The 20,233-nt window shown below is 40.0% G+C and overlaps 1 protein-coding gene across 4 annotated transcripts in view; it reads right to left on the reverse strand.

Moving 5' to 3' along the window:
• anks1b (ankyrin repeat and sterile alpha motif domain containing 1B) overlaps nt 1-20,233 on the reverse strand; it is a 212,451-nt gene that overhangs the window by 55,665 nt on the left and 136,553 nt on the right. For all 4 annotated transcript variants that reach the window (XM_079654794.1, XM_079654797.1, XM_079654793.1 and 1 more), the window contains one exon: nt 16,979-17,165. In XM_079654794.1, the coding sequence (XP_079510920.1) occupies nt 16,979-17,165 (187 nt within the window). The remainder of the gene's footprint in view (nt 1-16,978; nt 17,166-20,233) is intronic.

A 20,233-nucleotide genomic window follows, 5' to 3' on the forward strand; every position in this document is an offset into this window, starting at 1 on the left:
TGAAGGATAGATGGCTGCTCTAATCATCTTTTGATATTACCAATAGGGGATATTGGTATTATGTGTATTAATCCACAGAAAAGGATCCCTTAATTAAAAAAACTTTTAAGCCTCTTTCAGCGTACCGTTATGGTACGGTACCGTTTTAGCCTCACAGCTCTCATCAGCATCTTTCCAGCACTCATTTACAAAATACCAACGTTAGCAACTACTTAGCTAACATGGTGGAGCATCTAGCTGCCAAAGAGTAAGGTATCTATTGAGACCAAAACAGAGCTGAAAGACTAAGCTGGAAAATATTAGAGTTATACTAAACAAATGGATAGAAACACGACTTACAATCGGGGCTAATGTTGCTAACTGGATTTCAGTATGATTGTTGCACTGCACCCAGAGGGGTCCAGAGAGTAACCGTAATAAACAAATGCAAATTGTATGTAAAATCACGTATACTGTTAAAGTCAGTTAGTGTTTTCCATCTATTTCCATTTTATGTAAATTATTAGCAAAAATATTTGATATTGTTTCTTCTATTGCATGGTAATGAAAAAAAGAAGGAGATTGTAACGCTGTCTGCACTGAATTACCTCTTATTATATAGAGTAACTGACAACAAATGAATACACAGTTACTCTGTATGGACTACACAACTTGAGCTACTTTCAAAATTCTGCTCAGATTTGCATCCTGAACAACAATGTATGGAAACAAATTAATGCACGGAATACTATAATAGCTATTTATTATACATAAAACAAATAAACACGGTTACCACAAATAAAAGCACTTATTATATAGAATAAGTACTGTTACTGTTATTGGCTAGAACAGCTGCTAATGAATGTCATGGTGATCCATCAGCAGGTAATAATGATGTCCTTGATTTGCTTAAACACAAACACACGTCTGAAACCTACAAAAGGATTTTCAGGATCTGATTTTGTTTTCCAGACATCTGCTTATGAAGCCATTATACAACATCATTTTCCACTCTGTCGCTTAGCATTCTTCATAAATCTAAATCTTTGTGTGTGTCCAGCCTGCTCTTTCTCTGTTCCCTGTCACTGTGTGTTACTGTTGTGTACCAGGCCATGTAAACAATATCAACACTGATAAATATCACACACACGAATGAAAAGAGTGCCTGTCGTTTTTATGTGTAATCAAAACTGGCACTTGAATAATTGCACGTACCCCCACTGCCCTCCACACATACTTCATTTATAATTTTGTCATTTCATCACAAAGTCCTGCCGAATGCCACCTTCTCGCCTCTCGCCTCTCGCCACACACACAGCCACACACACACACACACACACACACACACACACACACACACACACACACACACACACACACACACACACACACACACACACACACACACACACACACACACACACACACACACACACACACACACACACACACACACACACACACACACACACACACACACACACACACACACACACACACACACACACACACACACACACACACACACACACACACACAGAGCCAGTTTTAGCTAGCACTCCATGACTGTCCTCGGCACATTCAGCCACATTTCCATAAGAAACAATTACATAATGTGAGCTTAGACAGAAAGTATGAGTTCACAAAAAAGTCACTCGGCTGCTTTTTCTGAGAACTCCACAAAAGTGAGTAACTGGAATCATTCATGATAATAACAGGACATACTCGAGCTCCGCTCATGGGGGAATAAAAGTGGGATAAAGTGGAACGATATTAACATGAGTCCACGAGTGGCGAGTCATTTTATATCATACGGAACGTTCCATTTTACTGATGCATCTTCACTATACTGCTGTTGTGTTAAAAAGACTTTGGCCATTTTCCAGCATTACATGAAATGTATTATTCATTCCTACAAAAGCTAAAAGCTTTGTAGTTATGACTAATACTGAGCATTTTACAGGATAAACCGGAGTGAAAACTCAAATGTAGTAACCTTTTTTCCTGTATTTTAATATTGGTGATTGGTTCAGTTTGACCATCATTGGCTTCAGTGCTAATGATGGTCTAAAAGTTCAATTAAATACAGTACATTGGAATTAAATACTTTATAATACAATAAGTGTAATTTATTACAGTGTACAACATTTAATTTTACATTTAGTTTTCATTTTCATCTAACTCTGTTTTACATGTATATATAGTTGACTTATTTCTGCGTTTGACTTCCATTAACCTGCACTATTTTTATTTCATAATTATGTCTCAAGTATATTGCAAGTTGCATTGTTGAAAACCATGATCAAAAACACACTTATTTATGGGTGAGATCATTATGCATGAGTTGAGAAGATGATCAAAGCAAGGTAGTATTCGGTAGGTGGGATTAACAAAAACAGTTCCTGCATTTTGACTGCACCTGAAGGCATCAAAATTCAACAACATTATTTTTCAAATTCAATAAATTTCCCTTATGTGCTATCTTTACCCTGCTGTGCATTTGTTTTGCAATCCTGTATGCTTCCCCTCTTTTTAAAAGAGGTGGACAAATGGCAACAGGTGATCTAGTTGGTCTCTATGGCAACAGAGAGCCCTAGCGCCAGCATCTCTTGGAGTGTTTTTGGGAGGCCTTTGTGTCTTTGGCCTTCAGGAGGGAAAAGTGCAGCGGCTGATAAACACAGCAATCAAATCGGCAGGTGTGTGTTTGTCTAGACAGAAACAAATTACAGGTGCAGGGATGATATATCGGAAAATGATAAAGTAGAGGTTTAGGGAAACAGAGTGTCAAGCCAGATTTTCTGAAAACAACTTATTTCAGGAATAGACTGGAAAATATAACATTAATTAAACTGATGTGAATATCGACATGCTGAAGGATCACAATGCAGAAGAAGAATTTTGCTCAACTGAGGCAGAACGCTCTCATTCCCCTGTCCATCCCTCCAAACAATCATCATGGTGCGTTCACACCGGACGCAATGTGAAGATACTTTCTGTACTCCAACACAACAAAGTGTGACAGCAGCACAATTTTAGTGCTGTAAACGGCCAAAACACCTTGTTTTTTATCAAAGAGAAAAGCCATTATGAATGAGTGAAAGTGAATGACCTGGCATGAATGACGCGATTCAAGTCCCCTTATGTTGTCATAACCTTACTCACATTCATCTACTACACAGTATATTCCATTCCTCAGCCTATACAGTAGCTCACTCTGCAGCTCTGCCTACTGACTGTCCTCCATGTGTGTGTGTGTGTGTGTGTGTGTGTGTGTGTGTGTGTGTGTGTGTGTGTGTGTGTGTGTGTGTGTGTGTGTGTGTGTGTGTGTGTGTGTGTGTGTGTGTGTGTGTGTGTGTGTGTGTATTTCTTACCTGGGCATCCAAAGCAAACTAAACAAACTAACTTTAAGCTCTAAGTAAAATCATTGTGAAAGTACTCTTAATATTGTCTACAGTAACTCATCACCGTCCTATCTAAGAACGTCTAACAATCCGATTGTGAAACAGCTGCCGCATCACTCTGCATACCTTTATTGCGTAAGTAGTATTCAAACACACACACACGAGTAGTGGCATGCAGTAGCTCAGCCCAGAAACTTGGTATTTAGATATAGTGTGCACCAGCCACCATAATGTATGGGATTGTTGTGTAACCAATGAAGACAAGTGTGGCTCAATATCACCCACATGACACATTTTACTCTAAAGGATCAATCAGTATCCAACTATGTCATTATCATTACTGAATTATAAATGATAACTGATTAATCTATTCAGAGTATTGATTGACTGACTGGAGCATGTATGTGTTACGTCATCACTTCCTCAAGTTGAACACTGAGAGGAAGAACCCTCCTCCCACCACCCCCCCATCAGAGTGAGTGGGAGAGAAAGAGATCTGACTTGAGCTTATATTCAATGTATCTAAACATTTGATCTATTGATAGAAAAGGAGTACTTGAAATGCATCTCTGTTGGGTTGTCAAGTGGTCTGATATGCATACAGTAGCTGAGTCTTAATTCCTCAATACATATGAATTCTAAGCAGGTTTAACAATTACATAGTGTATATACTGGGAAAGCGAGTATAGACAGTATAATAACCAGATCTGCATGATGTTGTGCTCGTTCTGTTGCAATGGTACAATGTATGCACAAAGAAAAATGGATAAGCTGCCCACAGCTGCAAAGTATAAGACAGTCCGCTTTGGACAAAGCTGCAGGAATATTTGAGACTATTTACAGTTTAAAATATTAGTTTTTGAACAAACATTCAGCACTTAAATAGGATTACCTACAATTGCATCTGAAAGTACATCTCCCTCTCTCTTTGATTGGCAGTGGTAATTTCAACCTCAAACCAATTTGCACAGGTCAGCACAAGTTTCTGTTTTATAATAAATGTTAACTAATTCGAAAGTACACTAGGAAGATGCCACGCTGTCTTTCCAAAAAGAAAGAGCATCTGCCGTTTATGTGACACAGGCTGCGTCTCACTTCTCTTATTTTTCATTTCCTGGCTCCTCTGTATCACAGGAAGTTGATTTGTCTGCGCCATCTTGAGTAGTGTCCCAGTATGTGATATATCTGAACAACAAAGTGGTCAACAATAATTGTATTCATTTATTGGAAACATTTTCATGATCGCTTTTTTCGTTTATACATTTTAAGAATGGCGTTTATCTTTTTTGAGAATGAGTTGTTATTTTATTTTATTTATTTGGGTCTAGAACAGACGATACAAATGTTTATGTCAGTAAACGTGTACTAACAGAGGCGGGGATGTTTGTGAAAAAAACAGGGACAGAGCTGGCTGCTGTCAGACGAACAGCTGTGTGGCGTCATCACAAACGGACGTCGCTTCACGTGACGCTCCGGAGGAAAGGACGTCCCATTGCTCTTAAAACTCATTTCCCTGCTTCTTCTCCCTTCTCGTGGTTTCCTTGCGTCTCTCCATGCTTCCCTGGTGGGAGGGACTAAGACGCAAGAAAACGACGCAAGTGAGGGACGCAAGGATTCCATTTAACCGAAGTGAGATGCAGCCACAAAATAGCAAAGGTGTACGATCATGTGACAAAAAAGCCTCTAGTGGCTGACTGTACCAAGTATGACAAGAGCAAAGGAAGAATTATTTCCTGTGCCAAAAACTAGACTAATTCTAACCATTGCTTTGTCCAAACATAAAAACATAGCTTTGCAACAGTTTTGAAAGACACAGGCAAAAGAAATACTTGAATGTGTTGTTCTAGAGGACAGGCAAATGTTATATAGTGCATAATTCAACATGTTTTTATGTACAATAGCATTAGAACAAAGCACATCTCACCCTTTTTTAAAGCTCTCCTTTTAAAAATATATATTAAATTAATTACTTTTTATATGTTAGCATATTGTAAATATGAACTAATATATATTGTGTTTTTGTAGTCATAAAGAAGAAATCAAAGTACTTTACCTTTGTGTATAGGAATAGGGAAGATGTCATGAACCTTTTTCTCAGCAGATATTTGAACTTGTAGCAGGATAACACAAATGGAACGCAGCCCAATTCACGTTATTAGTCACACCTGTGCTACATGTCAGACTTTCATGGCAAATGTGTATACTGAACATAGAAAATGAAACGCAAACAGGACTGCTGTTCAACTTCTCAAAGAAAAAGCGAAATGTTGTTCCCTAGTTTCAATACCTTTCTTAATGTTTGTTTTCATCCTCCAGCTATCTCAACACCATCTGCATCATTTGGTTATTAATGCTTTGCAGCTGCGAGGAGCTCCATTTCATTGTGCATTGTAAGTGCTTTTTTGTGCAAATACTGCCTATTTTGAGAGCACTTTATTTGTCAGTTTTCCACAGTGAACACATACATTCGTAAAATAGGCTTTGAATTAGAGTGTTATATTGTATTGAGACACAGCTTTGGTCTCTAACAGCTGGAATTGGCCTTTAAGGTAAACAGGCCTCAAAAGTTCCCCCATTTTGCAGAAGCAAGATTTAATTTCAAATAAGTCATCCCAATTCCAAAAGAAGCCCTTCATACAGTGTCTAAATCCAAAAAAGGAAGTAATAAGAAGGCTGAAGAAGATGTGAAAACTGAAGTCAGACAGTGCTGAGGGGGGAAGCATCTGCAGAGAAATTATATATTTATATCCTTGATAGGCCACAGGTGAATCCACTCTTCCTTTACCTTCTTTCACACTGCGAGAATCTAAAATGGATGTAATTGCGTGCAAATTATGTGCTTGCTGCAGCATTCAGGATGGACAGAAAAAAAAGAGGAAGACGATAGAGGGATGGAGGAAGGAGAGTAACATGGGGGAAAAGGTAGGGAGTGGGCAACAGAGCATGGGAGGAAAGGCACAGATTGAGAGGTGATGGAGTTATGAGAGGCAAAATGTAGCCATACAGCATAACTGAAAAGCTGAAGAAGACTTGAGGAACGCAGCGAGGCAGAGGAAGAGTGAGGGGGGCGGGCAGGGAGCATATCAGGGGACTGGCAGAAAGAGATTGAAGGAAAGTGGCTAGAGAAGTAAGAGAGTAACAGACAGGAGACGTAAATGACAGAGGGGGCAGGAGGGAGATAAATTAAAGAGAGGGTATATTGATCTACAGGTTATATGTCAAAAGGGTTGGATTTGTTGTAGTAAACACATTCAATACACACAGTAGAGCAGCAGTCCCCTACAAGTGAGGCCTTAGTTATATTGAAGAGTTATATCTGATAAAACCTCATTCATTATTGGTTTTCAGGTCGTGGAATTAATTAAATTCCAATCTCTTAACTCTCCAGAATCTAAAATACAGAAATGACAGATTAAGGAGCTGGATTACACCGCTTTATATCAAGTCACTGCCATTCAAGTCAAAATTTACTACCGGTAAATCTGCCCGTCATAAATAATCAATGATTGGATGTGCCAAAGACTAAACATAGATCACGCCACACAGGGTGTCAAATAATGAATTATACTACTACTACAATTAATATTACTAATGCTGGTTATAACGCGCTGATTGGTTTAAGGCCAAAACACATTCATCTTAAATGCCGCATACAGCAGTTTTGTGCATTAAATGAATGCACAAAATCGTTTCTGTTTGCCACTGGATTTTATTTAAATTAAACTTCATATTATTCTTATCTTTCACTTCACAGTAGCCACACTACTTTCTAATCCAGTTTTGATTGGTTTGATTCTATTTCAGCTTATATTCGTTATTTATTGTGTTTGAAACTTTTAAATCCTACTTTTGTCGTTTCCTATTTCTTCTGTTTCTTGTTTATAGTTTGTTAATGACTGTCTGTCTGATCTAATGGAATTTAAATTGACTAGTTGTACACATAAACTCGTATCGTTAATTTGTTGTAATAAATATCTTTGTAAAAAAAAGAGCCTGTGAATGCAGATAGACGCACACATCTATTGGGACGGGTGGCGCAGTGGTCTGTGCGTTTGATCATCAGATCAAGGGGGTGTTGGGGAACTCCAGTTCGAAACCCGCTCCCGCCCCACTGCGTCAGGCTGTTGTGTCCTTGGGCAAGACACTTCACCCGAATTTGCTCCTGTGGGTATTGTCCACAGTACATGTATAATATCAATGTGTACTTGTAAAAGCGCCTCAATGACTTTGAGGTGTGAAGATGGGCGGTGTGGCGCAGTGCATTGATCAAGGGGGTGAAACCTGCCGCCGCTGCGTCTGTAAAGCCGTTGTGTCCTTGGGACACTTCACCTGAACTTGCTCCTGTGGGTATTGTCCACAGTAGATGACCATTACATGTATGTATGATCTGTATATGTAATGTGTATTTGTAAAGCGCTTTGAGTCATTGATAAAGCGCTATAATAAATATAAGGATTATTATTATCTACAGAAATACTTGACAGTTTCTCTCATATATAGGAGTCTTTCCTATGTGTGTGTTTTGTGTGTTTTAGTGGGAGATGATCCAAACATGTGATAGCCCCGTGTTCATCGCTCCGTCTCTCGTGAGACCGCCCTGACTGTTATTAAAAACTACAGAGTAATATCTGAGCTGTCAGTCATCCTGCAGATTTAGGGCTGAAACCTATTTCCTTAGTGGCAGATAAATCATTATCAGCTCCCTGAGCCTCAGGCGCTTATAGCTAGAGCTAGGTTAGTGCAGGGCTTTGCTCACAAACACACATAGATGGTTCTGAAAGGACTATAATGGGCTGCTGCTTGGATTTATGATGAGCAAATGATTTTAGGTTGGTTTGAGAAAGAGTTAAAGAGTTACAGCTGAAAGCTGTAAAAGTGCTGCCTTTAAAGTCTGTTGGAAATGTCACAATCATTATTTGAAGGCATAAAAGCACCATTAAGAAGCACTGGGGAATAAGAGTTTCAAGTGTGCTGAAAATGTGATGTTTAACCCTTTTCAGTCCCATTGGCTGTTCACATCAATACTCCTGCACTTGCAAACATTACTGATCATCCCCAGTATTTCATATTTACATTTAGTAGATATTTAAAGCTTTCAGAGGCACGCAATTGCAGTAGTAGCATGTTCTTCATCATTTACTACAGTATGTGAAAATATAATCCTGAATCTGCTCCTCAGGGATATTTCACTTGACATTACAATAAATTAAAGATTTTAATTATTGTAATGCTGACTTAAAATGTCCCCGGCCGATAAAGTTCAAGGATTAAAATGATGAAACAGATTACCATATCTTTATGTAATTTTCAATTTGTGAGTGATTTCATGCTAAAACTTGGCATTACACTAAATGTGCTGCTCTGGCACACTTACAGGTCAGTGTTAACTCCCCCCCCCCCTTGGGATTGGGAGAGCGGTGGGACCCCTGCTGAGAGCATTACTTCATGTCTGATAGCCTGTATGTATCCAAACCAGCCTTAAGGCGCAGGGGGCCATGCAGTCTGTACATATTGAATTCACACTGCCATTCCTGATGCAGAGAATATTGCCACAGCAACTGGCTCGTCTGCAGCAGTAACCTATTTTCAAGTCTCCTGAATTCTGGAGTGACGGCAGTCTCTCACTAGCGTCAGTGAAATTATGTGTGTGTGTGTGTGTGTGTGTGTGTGTGTGTGTGTGTGTGTGTGTGTGTGTGTGTGTGTGTGTGTGTGAGACAGAGAGTGGTAGTGAGAGTTAAATGTGATGAGGACGCAACTGATTAACTGCGTGTGTGCGTGTGTGTGTGTGTGTGTGTGTGTGTGTGTGTGTGTGTGTGTGTGTGTGTGTGTGTGTGTGTGTGTGTGTGTGTGTGTTGCACAATCATATGTTTTTGTAGTATCGCAGCCCTGATTCAGCTCAAATGACATGTCATGTGTGAGTATTCTGCATGTGTAAAAAAAAATGAAGCATGCAGCATGATGAATAATTTTGTTTCTGTCGGGGTTATTTTATAACAACTTATCGCTTTCTTTTATGAAATGCAACATATTAGACTTTGTCAGTGATGTTGATGTCAAATCATTTGGGTGCATCAAGCAAAGAAAACTCATTATATTGAATGCAACTCTGGACAGAAATGCATTTTGTGACACAGCAGAAGATTACTGAAACAATGCCACGGCGACTGTGTGCCGTACTCAAAGCTAAAGGTGGTCCAACTAGATATTAGGGTGTGCGGCTTAAACGGGCAGTGCATATCTCTCTCTCACAGAAAATGTAAGTCACATATGAGAAATGGCTTAAAGTTTTCTATCTTGCTCTTTATGCCACTTCTAGATTTGACACTTGATTTCTTGACTCCTTCTGCCCTCGAGGGGCAAAGTGCAAAGCGAAGTGCTATCATTTCATTACATTTGCCTTCTGCCACACAAGAGGGGGGGCACACATTCAACACATTCAACCTGGGTAGAACAGCAGGGGAAATTACTCTCATTGTATGGAAGAGGAGAGCAAATCTACAAATAGCACTGCTGCTTTTGTGCTCCAAGCTAAATGTGGCGAATTAATCTGTAGGATATGTGCATGCCTGTTTTCTGTGAATGTCAACGAGGGGTATCAGTGACCACTAACAGCAGGTTTACTCCAATAAGCTCCCTTCTGTGATGGCACTGACACATACAAAGGAAATAGCTTTAAATATGATGATGTATAACAAAGGGTTAAGGACCGACCTAAGGTCTCAGATAGAAAATCCAGACAATCAGGTGTGTGTATTAGGATCAAATGAATGCTTCAAACAAAAGCCCTGCTGACTTTCAGTATAACTTCATGATCAAGCACAGCAGGTTGTCACTGTGCATGTGTGCAGAAAAGTTTGCCTGCAGTTGTGAGTTGATGTCAAAGTCAAAGTGGAGCGTGTGATATTTGGGAACAAAGGACTGAATCAAGCGGCTGGACGTTTAAAGAACTTAACTCTCTCAAGTGAACACACACTGACACAAACACACACCGTTTGGCATTTACAGCTCATTAACTGTGCGAGATCATCGATCACTCATCTCATTTTTGGCACTTTGCATTATGAAGAGAGAATGAAGACTTGTTGTTTCAGGTGCCCATTATTCACAAAGACCAAGACAACTCTACAGAATCACCGTCTGGAGTATGGAAATTGGCTTATGTGGCATTAAGTGTTTTAGAGAGAAAGAGGGGGTTTCATGCTTGAGATACACACTGCAGATAAAACATTCCGCACCTTGTCTGATGAAGAGGTTTCGGAAATGTGTCATTGAATGTTCTTGGTACGACCTTGTGATGCCCCTGTGGGTCCATCAGTAGAGAGGGTGTGGCTGTTCCGTCTGTGCTGACTTGGATCCAGTGATTGCCTTGATTGCGGTGATTCAGGGCACCTGGGTCTGGTGTCCTGGAGCTATTTAAAGCCTCTCTGCTCCTATCTGTGGGCTCTCTGCTTTTCTCCTGCAAGCACCCGGCTCTGATGAGCATACCCAGTGTTTATGTGACTTGTTGGTGCAAATAAACATCTTTGTATACCCGTTAATGTGTTGTGTCTCCTTTTTGTTGTGGCCTTCTGAGCAAGGTCGCAACAGACCTAAACAGAAGCTTTTGCGTGAGAAACAGCAGGTAGCACGAGAATAAACTAGAGTTGTCGCTAGCATATTAGCACACAGTTGCTAGTTACACATCGAGCAGACGCAGAGACACATTAGCATGTATTTGGAGTTGTGTTTATGATTACCTCACATCTATGCAAACTTTGTTTACTAGCTAATCCCTAACTTTGTTTGTTTTCTGTTTGCTACTGAGCAGGTGGCATACAAATAGAACAAACCAAAACAGTTGAGTTTGAATCTGTGAAACAACAACAAAGTGCCTAAAAGGTTTGAAAGTAATGTTAATAATTATTCACTACAAGCAACTGCTGTCACATTACAGTCATCTGACCCACTGCTTAATGGCTCGGGCAGCTTTGAATGTTATCTTGAACAAAAAGCATGATAGAAAAAAACAGTCCCGGTGTTGTGTTTCAATGTTTTGAATAAGAAGCGGCGAGGTGTTCCAGCCACTTAAAAGCTCCCTGTTGAATAAATACAGAGCTGCAGATTTGTGCCTGTTTGTTTCTGACTTGTCACAGGGGGCTCTGCATAATTCATGGAGGAAAACTGCGTCTACACTTGCCCTGCTTTTGCATAAAACTGCACTGCACTCTGCACCCAGGGCACTCAGGGAATATCTTCTCAAGCAAATGTCCAACATTACGCAAAACAGTAGTTCTGTAGCATCGACAGCAGCAGCAGTGATGGACCGGGTTATAAATAGGCCTGGTTTTATCCAACTTCCCACGCGGGTGGCTGACACCTGCATATTCTGCTGGAGGGCCGAAGATTTACTGCGGTGATGTTGAGCTGTTTCGGAGAGCGGTTCGGGATTTTTAGAAAGAAAATGGAAAAAAAAGGGAGACAAATGTTGAAAAGGCAGGGAAGACCTTTTATGGTGTGTAGGCATAAAAACGAGTTTCCTTCGCTTTATTGTCCTCATTTCTCCATCCAATCCCCTGAAATCTCTTCCTGATTTTCGTTCATCACAAACCTCCTCCTCCCCTCCCCCCTGCAACGTTAGACTCTCATTCCCTCTCCCACTCTCTTCTTCACTGGCATCCTTTTTATTCTGTGACTCTTTGCCTTCTGTACCCACATGCATATATATACTCCCTTTTTTTTTTCATACTCTGTCTCTATCTCTCTTTCTTTCTGTAAGTCTAATGTTACCATGGCAACCCCCTACAATGGGCCTTATAAAGCTAATAAGTAGCGAGAGCAGGAGTGATGAGCAGAGTGGCAGAAGAAGAATAAGAAGAAGAGGGGGGGATACAGAAATGATTAAATTGAAACTTAAACGGGTGCCAATATATTCCTGGTGTTTGAGCTTCAGGAAACACACACAGAGAGAAAGTCAGAGAGAAATAAATAAATGTACAAATATCATTATTAGTGCTTTACAATTTCTTGATGTAAATGCACCTCCTACCAGTTTTTGCTGTTAACTATTCGACAGCAGAGATTCAAACCCAAGAGAGAGATGAAGAGACAATATTCCCCCAATGTCTCAAGTTGCAGGAGGTTTGCGTCAACCGTCATATTTTCCTCAAGCCAATATTACAATCACTTTTCAAATGTTGCAAATAAGACGACAGCAGAATTGAAATGAAACCAAACCCAGACTGAAATCAGCACCTTGCGGTTGTTTTCCTCCAATAATTTGTCAGGATTTAGTTTGCATCGAGGTCCGCCCAAAATGTCACAATCTAATCCAAAACGTTTCTGTGAGGTCCCCTTGACCTTTGACCACCAAATATAATCACTTGAGACAAATTTTAAGAAATTTCCACAAGATGTTCCTGAGATGTAGCGTTCGCAAGAATGGGATCTATGGGCAACAACACAAATTAGAGTGATATTTTTTTTTTAAAGGACGTTTATTGTATAAATATATTTAAAGTCCATTATTTCAAGGCATATCATTTTAATTGGGCCCCTGCTATCCATGTTAGCGGCTAAAGAATGTCTTGCCTATAAGAGTTGTATTACTAAATTGTAATGGCACACAGGTTAAAATACTCTAACCAGTATCCCAACTAACTGTAAAACAAAGAAGGAAATGATCACAATTGCCTGTGATTGACAGTTGCCGTGTGTAGAGTACTGGTAATAATAAGCCAATATAAGGTAAATTGTCCTGTAAAGTGCTTTGTATTTTTTGAGCAGATCACATGCTGTGCCTCTGTCAGTGCAGCCTCTCTCCCCCCTCAGGCATGGGCTCTGATGCCCATTCTCAGAATCTTCTTCTATGTCGAGAAATCCTGATGTTTGCAAACTTTAGAAGTCCCAAAACGTACTTTCATACACAGAAACATGTTGAAAGTAAAAACGAGCGCTTTAAACACTATGATCAATAACTGTTCCTGAATCTTTGCCCTCAGAAGACATCAGTGCCAGGCCCAAAGAGAAATAACACACTCGTCTTACATAAATTCCATCGCAATGCTTCAATGAGAATACTAGATGAAGATGTGTCATTCAGTTGTGTGTGTGTGTGTGTGTGTGTGTGTGTGTGTGTGTGTGTGTGTGTGTGTGTGTGTGTGTGTATGCACCTGTGGATTCGTGAAATGTGTGTTTTCTTTGGAAGCCCTACACAGATCAAAGTCTAGCTTTGCTCCTGGATGAAACACATGACGCAGATGCACACACACACACACACACACACACACACACACACACACACACACACACACACACACACACACACACACACACACACACACACACACACACACACACACACACACACACACACACACACACACACACACACACACACACACACACACACACACACACACACACACACACACACACACACACACACACACACACACACACACACACACACACACACACACACACACACACACACACACACACACACAGAGAGAGAGAGAGTGCCTCCCCCCTGGTCGACTTCCCCTGCTCTGCCTCCTCTAACGGTGCCTGATAGCAGCAGGTGGGAGGGACCGTTGGACTGAAATCCAGGTGAGAGAAGCAAGTACTTTCGACCACATCACCAGCTAATCTCATCACTATGGTAACGAATGAAGCAAGAGATTAGAACATTGCAGAAAGATAAAGGAAGGTTCGAAAAAAACTGCTGTTAAATCTGGAATTGGAATCTCGAGGGGACCTTTAAATGCTTCAACGGTATCCCAGTGAAGTGTAAAACTGCTAAATTTTAGCAAAATATAAACACAATTTTTTTCAGTACTATATTAGTAGGAATGTATTTCAAATGAAATCAAATTTTAGCAAACAATAATAACAGGGATAACAATTTGGTGAAGCGGAACCAGACCTAATGAAAGTTATATTAATCTTGGTGTGATATTATTTTTCCAACAGTCACTCGCCTCTAATCGAGTCAATAAAAGCATTACTTCACTCTATTTAGCCAATAGAATTGATTGTTTACCGTGGCTAGATGTTCAATAGAGAGAACAAATGTGTACAATTACAATAAAAATTGCACATTTTTCATTAGACAAAGCTAACAATGTTTCATCTAGTCTGAATGTACATCGGACCTTTTAGCAGGATGGACAGAACAACATTGTTGTGATGAATTGGAGCCTATTCTTTAATGAATGTTTTGAAATGCCATTTTCTTAATGTCTTTCATTTTTGTAAAGCACTTTGAATTGCCTTGTGTTGAAAGGTGCTTTATAAATAAACTTGCCTTGCCTATGTTTGAGAATAAACACATTTCTTCCTTAAAATGCATCCGATAAACAAATTAAGAAAAGTAGTATTTAACATTTAACACAACTAGCCTGAACAAGTAGTCACTACCATATGTCATTATGTACTTCCCCATTATTTATATAAACTTTGGAATTTTTGCAAGTCCGTTGCAAGGCCGTTACTCAACACTGAAATTATCTTCACATCCTGACAACCTAGCAAACACCCCAGTAGGTATATGATTAATAAGTCATGTTATGCGGCATACCACATGATTTAATCTAAAGGTCAAAACTCTGGGTGGAAGTATTGGTTGCTAGCATAGGCTCAAATCACAAAGAAGTATGCTAAATTGACACATACCGTAAATCCTAATTATTTCTGTAACTAGTATATTTTTGGTCATAATCTGAATCATATCGTCCATTCCCCTTGGGCAGAAATGTCCCAGCTTTCATCGTGTCCCCTCTACTTCTTCATAATCAGACTGACTTTTCTTCTAACATCTGTTATCTGCCTCTAAGGTGTTTGCTTCTTGGCTCAAGTATGACAGGAGTACAAATATGATTTCAATTTCCAGGGACCCAAGCCAAAAGGGTTAGAGTTTCATTGGGTTTTCAGGCAGAACGAGTTTAAACAACACTGAAGCAACAAAGACAGAAAGAAAGACAGGAGGAATTAAATGGAAACCTGAGCAGCATGGTTAAAAATCGCTATTATAAAAAGGCATTCGCGTTATGTTGACCTTCAGAGTGAATGTGTGCATTATTGATGAGATACCTGAATAGGGCTTATACATAACCAAACCAATCACTACAATTGGCTGATATAAATAATAACTAAGATGTTTTACATATTCTACAAAGATGTTCTATGTTTACATTTTACTCCCTGCCCTTACATACTGTAGTCCAAAAGGAGAAAGGCCATTTGAACCACACAATACACCTACCATATTCAAAAGACCTAGAACAGGGGTCTCCAATCCTTTTTAGGATGAGAGCTACTTTCAAAAAATAAAACAAGTCGTGAGCTACTTTTACTCCTCTTTTTTACTCCTCGCACCCCCCGGGAAGATTTTTTTTTAAATGTTGAAGTGAAATGCCTCAATCTAGTGCACTCTGAGCACAAAAGGAATTTATGGATACAGCTCTCAACACTCATATGAAAGGGAGATGTATACTTTTCAATAATCCAAACATCTTTAGAATATGATCACAACCAATATCTTATGTTACCTAGTTAGCATCCTTTTTTTTATTTATGCATATTTTACTAATCACTCCCCTTTTAAACTGTTTTTTTTTTTTTTTACTGTTCTATAGTACACATTGGAATGATTTTAGATTTTTTTACAACTATATTAAATAGATAAAGGTGTGCTCTCTCCTGCTCTCTAGCTCTCTCTGTCTCTGTCTCTGTCTCTGTCTCTGTCTCTGTCTCTGTCCTGCTCGCTCACAGAGACTGTGTGCTCCTCCGTGGCGATGACGGCTTGCGTTAAAAAAAAAAAAAAAAACATATTTGTAAAGTGGGGGGACACAAACGGGATTTCGAAAAGTGGAGGGGACATGTCTGCAAAGTGTAAATTACGCCATGCGTATGTGTGTGTCAAGTGCAATAAATATATATGCTAGTTGCAACACACACACACACACAGTAAAACTCTGCCCCTCATGTGCTGTATAGGCTGGCACGACTAGGCTGTTCAATGGGGCTGATGTGTTGAGTAGATGCCAGAAGGAAAAGCTCAAACTCCTTATGAAGCGGTGAAGTGCCGCTCCACATTGCTTTTCTTCCCGAGTGCAACGCTGGTCCCGCAAATAAAGCAAGAACGTGATTGGTCGATATTCATTGTGGGGGGTGGGGGAGGAAGGGTGTTAGATAGATATAGATTTGTAGTAAGTAGATAGAGTTCGCTATGATTGAGGTTTCGTTTATGCATAGGGTAGATTCTTTTAGTTACATTTCATTTTTTATTTTGTGTATTTTTTATATTTTGGATTTGCTTGGCGACCTACTTATTGAGGGCTTGCGAGCTACCGGTAGCTCGCGATCGATGTGTTGGAGACCCTTGGTCTAGAAAATACAACTTTCATTTCATTTCTTTGCATGTGAAGAGACCAGATAACAGGCATTTTTATATTCCCTTTCAGGAGGTATTTGTGTATCTTCTGATCCTCCTCCACAGGGAGTTGGGGGGTCAGAGTAGAGTGTGTCTGAGTGCTGACTCTCACTCTCACTTGTGGCTGAAAGACAGCCTTAAACAGTAAATCCCTCTCCCAGCATCCTCCCTGTTTCATGAGTCTGACCTGTGAGCTGGCAGTCGTCGTTGGAGCCGGCCGAGTCCTCCTGGTTGGGGCTGAGCGGGGGGCTGGCAGGGGGGCTGGTGCTGAAGCTGGCGTATCCCAGAGAGGAGCTCACCTCGCTGGGCTCGCAGCTGTGGGTGACCGGCCTCTGCACGTCCAAGGACGAAGACAAAGAGGTGCGCTGCTTGGGCTGGACACAAGACAGAAGAAGAGAGGGACATTATGGAGAGAAGGACCACACTCATATTCTGTATTATCTAACTAACTGTGTTGTGGCGTTATTCATTTTTTTCTTTGCTTTCCTTTTATGTGACTAACTCTAATTTCAGCATATTAAAAGTAATTGTTTTCTCGCCTGCCATTAAGTCTTCCTGTGTGAATTGATGGTACCAGCTGTTACTATCTACTCCATGCTTGGTGCCACTTAAAAGCTATATTACTGATCCTGATAGGGAGGCTTTGGCACAGTGGATTAGTGCATTGGTGTTGGGATCAGGTGGTCACAGGTTCAAACCCCACTGCAGTCAGCATGTCGTTGTGTCCCTGAGACACTTCACCCCAAATTGCTCCTGTGGGGATTGCCCACAGTATCGAGTATGTAAGTCGCTTTGGATAAAAGAAGTGACATGTAATGTAATAAAATTTAAAAAAAGTTCTCATCCTTCTTGATTTTTTTTAAATGCCATTTTTGTCATGATAAATGATTTCCTTTGTTCAATAAATTAAGTTCTAAAATGTAATCTGCACGACTCTTTGAACATGTTGCACATTTCTGCTCCAAACTACTTCTTTTTAAATCTGCACTGCTCTCCACTTTGAATTTAGAATAAAATATAAAATTTCATTTTATTTTTACTTTAAAATGTTGTGTGTGAATACTGTTTTTATATTTATTTTGTTACAATATTTTTTAAATTGTATATATAATTATTTGTTTATGTATTCGTCTTTCTATGTCTTTGTATGCATCATTTACACCAAAGCATCTTGTAGGCGTAAACCAAAAACTGATTCTGATGGACATTCAGCCTGTTTCATTCTGACAACTGAACGTGTGAGCGACGTAATTAGATATGGTGACGTCATCACAATTAAAGTGAATTTACATCAATTAGATTGCAGGCTATAAAAACGAGAGAGAGAGAGAGAGAGAGAGAGAGAGAGAGAGAGAGAGAGAGAGAGAGAGAGAGAGAGAGAGAGAGAGAGAGCTAGAGATCCATAACTATTTCCTTGCTTACAGTGAGTGAAGGAGTGTGAGAGAAAGCGAGGCAGAGGACATCCGCAACTGTAGACTGGCATCTGGTAAACACATCTTACATAATGAGGCATTTGCAGCTCCAAACAACCTGCTGCTTTGCTTCACAACTGCTCAGACATGTCAAAACTCTGCCTGTGTGTGTGTGTGTGTGTGTGTGTGTGTGTGTGTGTGTGTGTGTGTGTGTGTGTGTGTGTGTGTGTGTGTGTGTGTGTGTGTGTGTGTGTGTGTGTGTGTGTGTGTGAACAATTTGGAGGATGCGGGCAAAGTGAATAAAAGCAGCTAACCTTAAAGGCAAAATAACAAGAAAAAAAGACAGACACATGACAGGACAACCTTCAGGAGACCTTCTCTGTTTTCTATGCCACTCAAGGCACAACAACCAAACCTTGAGAGAGAGGACAGAGCACTCTTTTCCGTACACACTGCACTCAAATTGTGCAATGAAGGGTCTTCAGATCGACTGAACTGTGATGAAAAACAAAAGCAAAACTAGGGAAGGGAGATAGAAGGAGCAAGAGAAGGTCATGAATGACATAACAGAATTGGACAGGGATGAAATCAAATAAATGTGAGTGGGAAGCTTGAAAGAAACAAATGGAAGAAAAAACACGAAAGAACAGACGAAAGAAATGGTTATATGAAAGAAATGGGAGAAAGTAAGAGGGGAAGCAGAGTTTAGGGTGGAAGGAGGATCCAAGGAAGGAAGGAATAACAGACGCTAACACCGCACAATTTCAAATGTGAAAACATTGCAATAGAAGTTACTTAACTCTTCACCAACAAGACATGGTGCTGATCGTAATGGAATACATTACAATTTGGGAAGAAATGTAAAATATTTTTTTCGTTATTGCAAAGACTTAGAAGACAAGATTGACTAGTCGCTCCTCGGTTATTATCCCGCTTTACGGCTAACTTAGCTTAGCACAAAGAACGGAAACTGCTAACCTAGCCTATAATAGCGAGCTTTAGGTATATTTTTGCTACATTTGGTAATGTAAATGGTACATTAACATGTATTGTTAAGAGTAAGAAGACAAGATTGATACTATACTGTTCTCTGCTGATTAATTATCAACCTTAGCTTAGTACAAAGAACGGAAATCGCTAGCTTAGCTTAGCGAGCTTTAGGTACATTTTTGCTACATTTGGACAAAATAATCCTGTGAAAATGTTAAGCCTATAGCTACTGTACATCACTTCTAAGGCTGCTTGGTTCTGCTATACTTTATCCTCTAAATGCATTGATGCACTAAAACAGCTAAGTATCAGTGAATCAAAGAGAGATAGAGAGAGAGGGAGGGTTTCTAGACTCTGCAGTATTAAATCCAATATGGAGAAATCTAGTATAGAGGCACTGAGCAGAGCCGCTTCAACAGACCAGAATTCAGCACAAAGATCCACTTTGTTCTTCTAATATGAAGAGTTGGCCTTTGGGGAATAACACCATAGTAGCATGGTTCCGCAGAGACCAGGGATGTTTAAAGGACCAATGCATCAAGCAAACAATATCACAACAGCCCCAGACGGGCATCAGGGGAAAAGACCATGATGAACGAGCCCAACAGGAAGTCACCCTGACTTGACAAAGAGAGGGAATGTTACATAAGCTTGCTGTCAAAAACATGTATTTTCTCACTTTTATAGAAAAGTTAAGAAACAAAGTCATTCTAGCATTATATGAACCCACTCTGCGTAATACACTTGGAAACAGAACCTGTAGGGTTTACTTTGCTTCAGGCTTAAGGTTAAAAAAAGGACCAAAAATCAATGAGATGAAACAGCAATCAGCCCAGAATGATGGAGCTGCTCTAATGTGGCTCAGTGGAGCTTCAGAGCGGGAGGTTCAGGCTGTGTTTGTTTGTGTATCTGCTTTAGTGAGCCAGCTAATGTCTAATGACTTTAATGGCATCTTCAACTTCTCTTCACTCTTCAAGCATCTCTTTATTTCAGCACTAATCGACTGTGTATTCAGCTTCTTTCTAACGACTAAAGGCCTC

This window comes from Notothenia rossii (assembly GCF_949606895.1).
Source record: "Notothenia rossii genome assembly, chromosome: 10".
Lineage (NCBI taxonomy): Eukaryota > Metazoa > Chordata > Actinopteri > Perciformes > Nototheniidae > Notothenia > Notothenia rossii.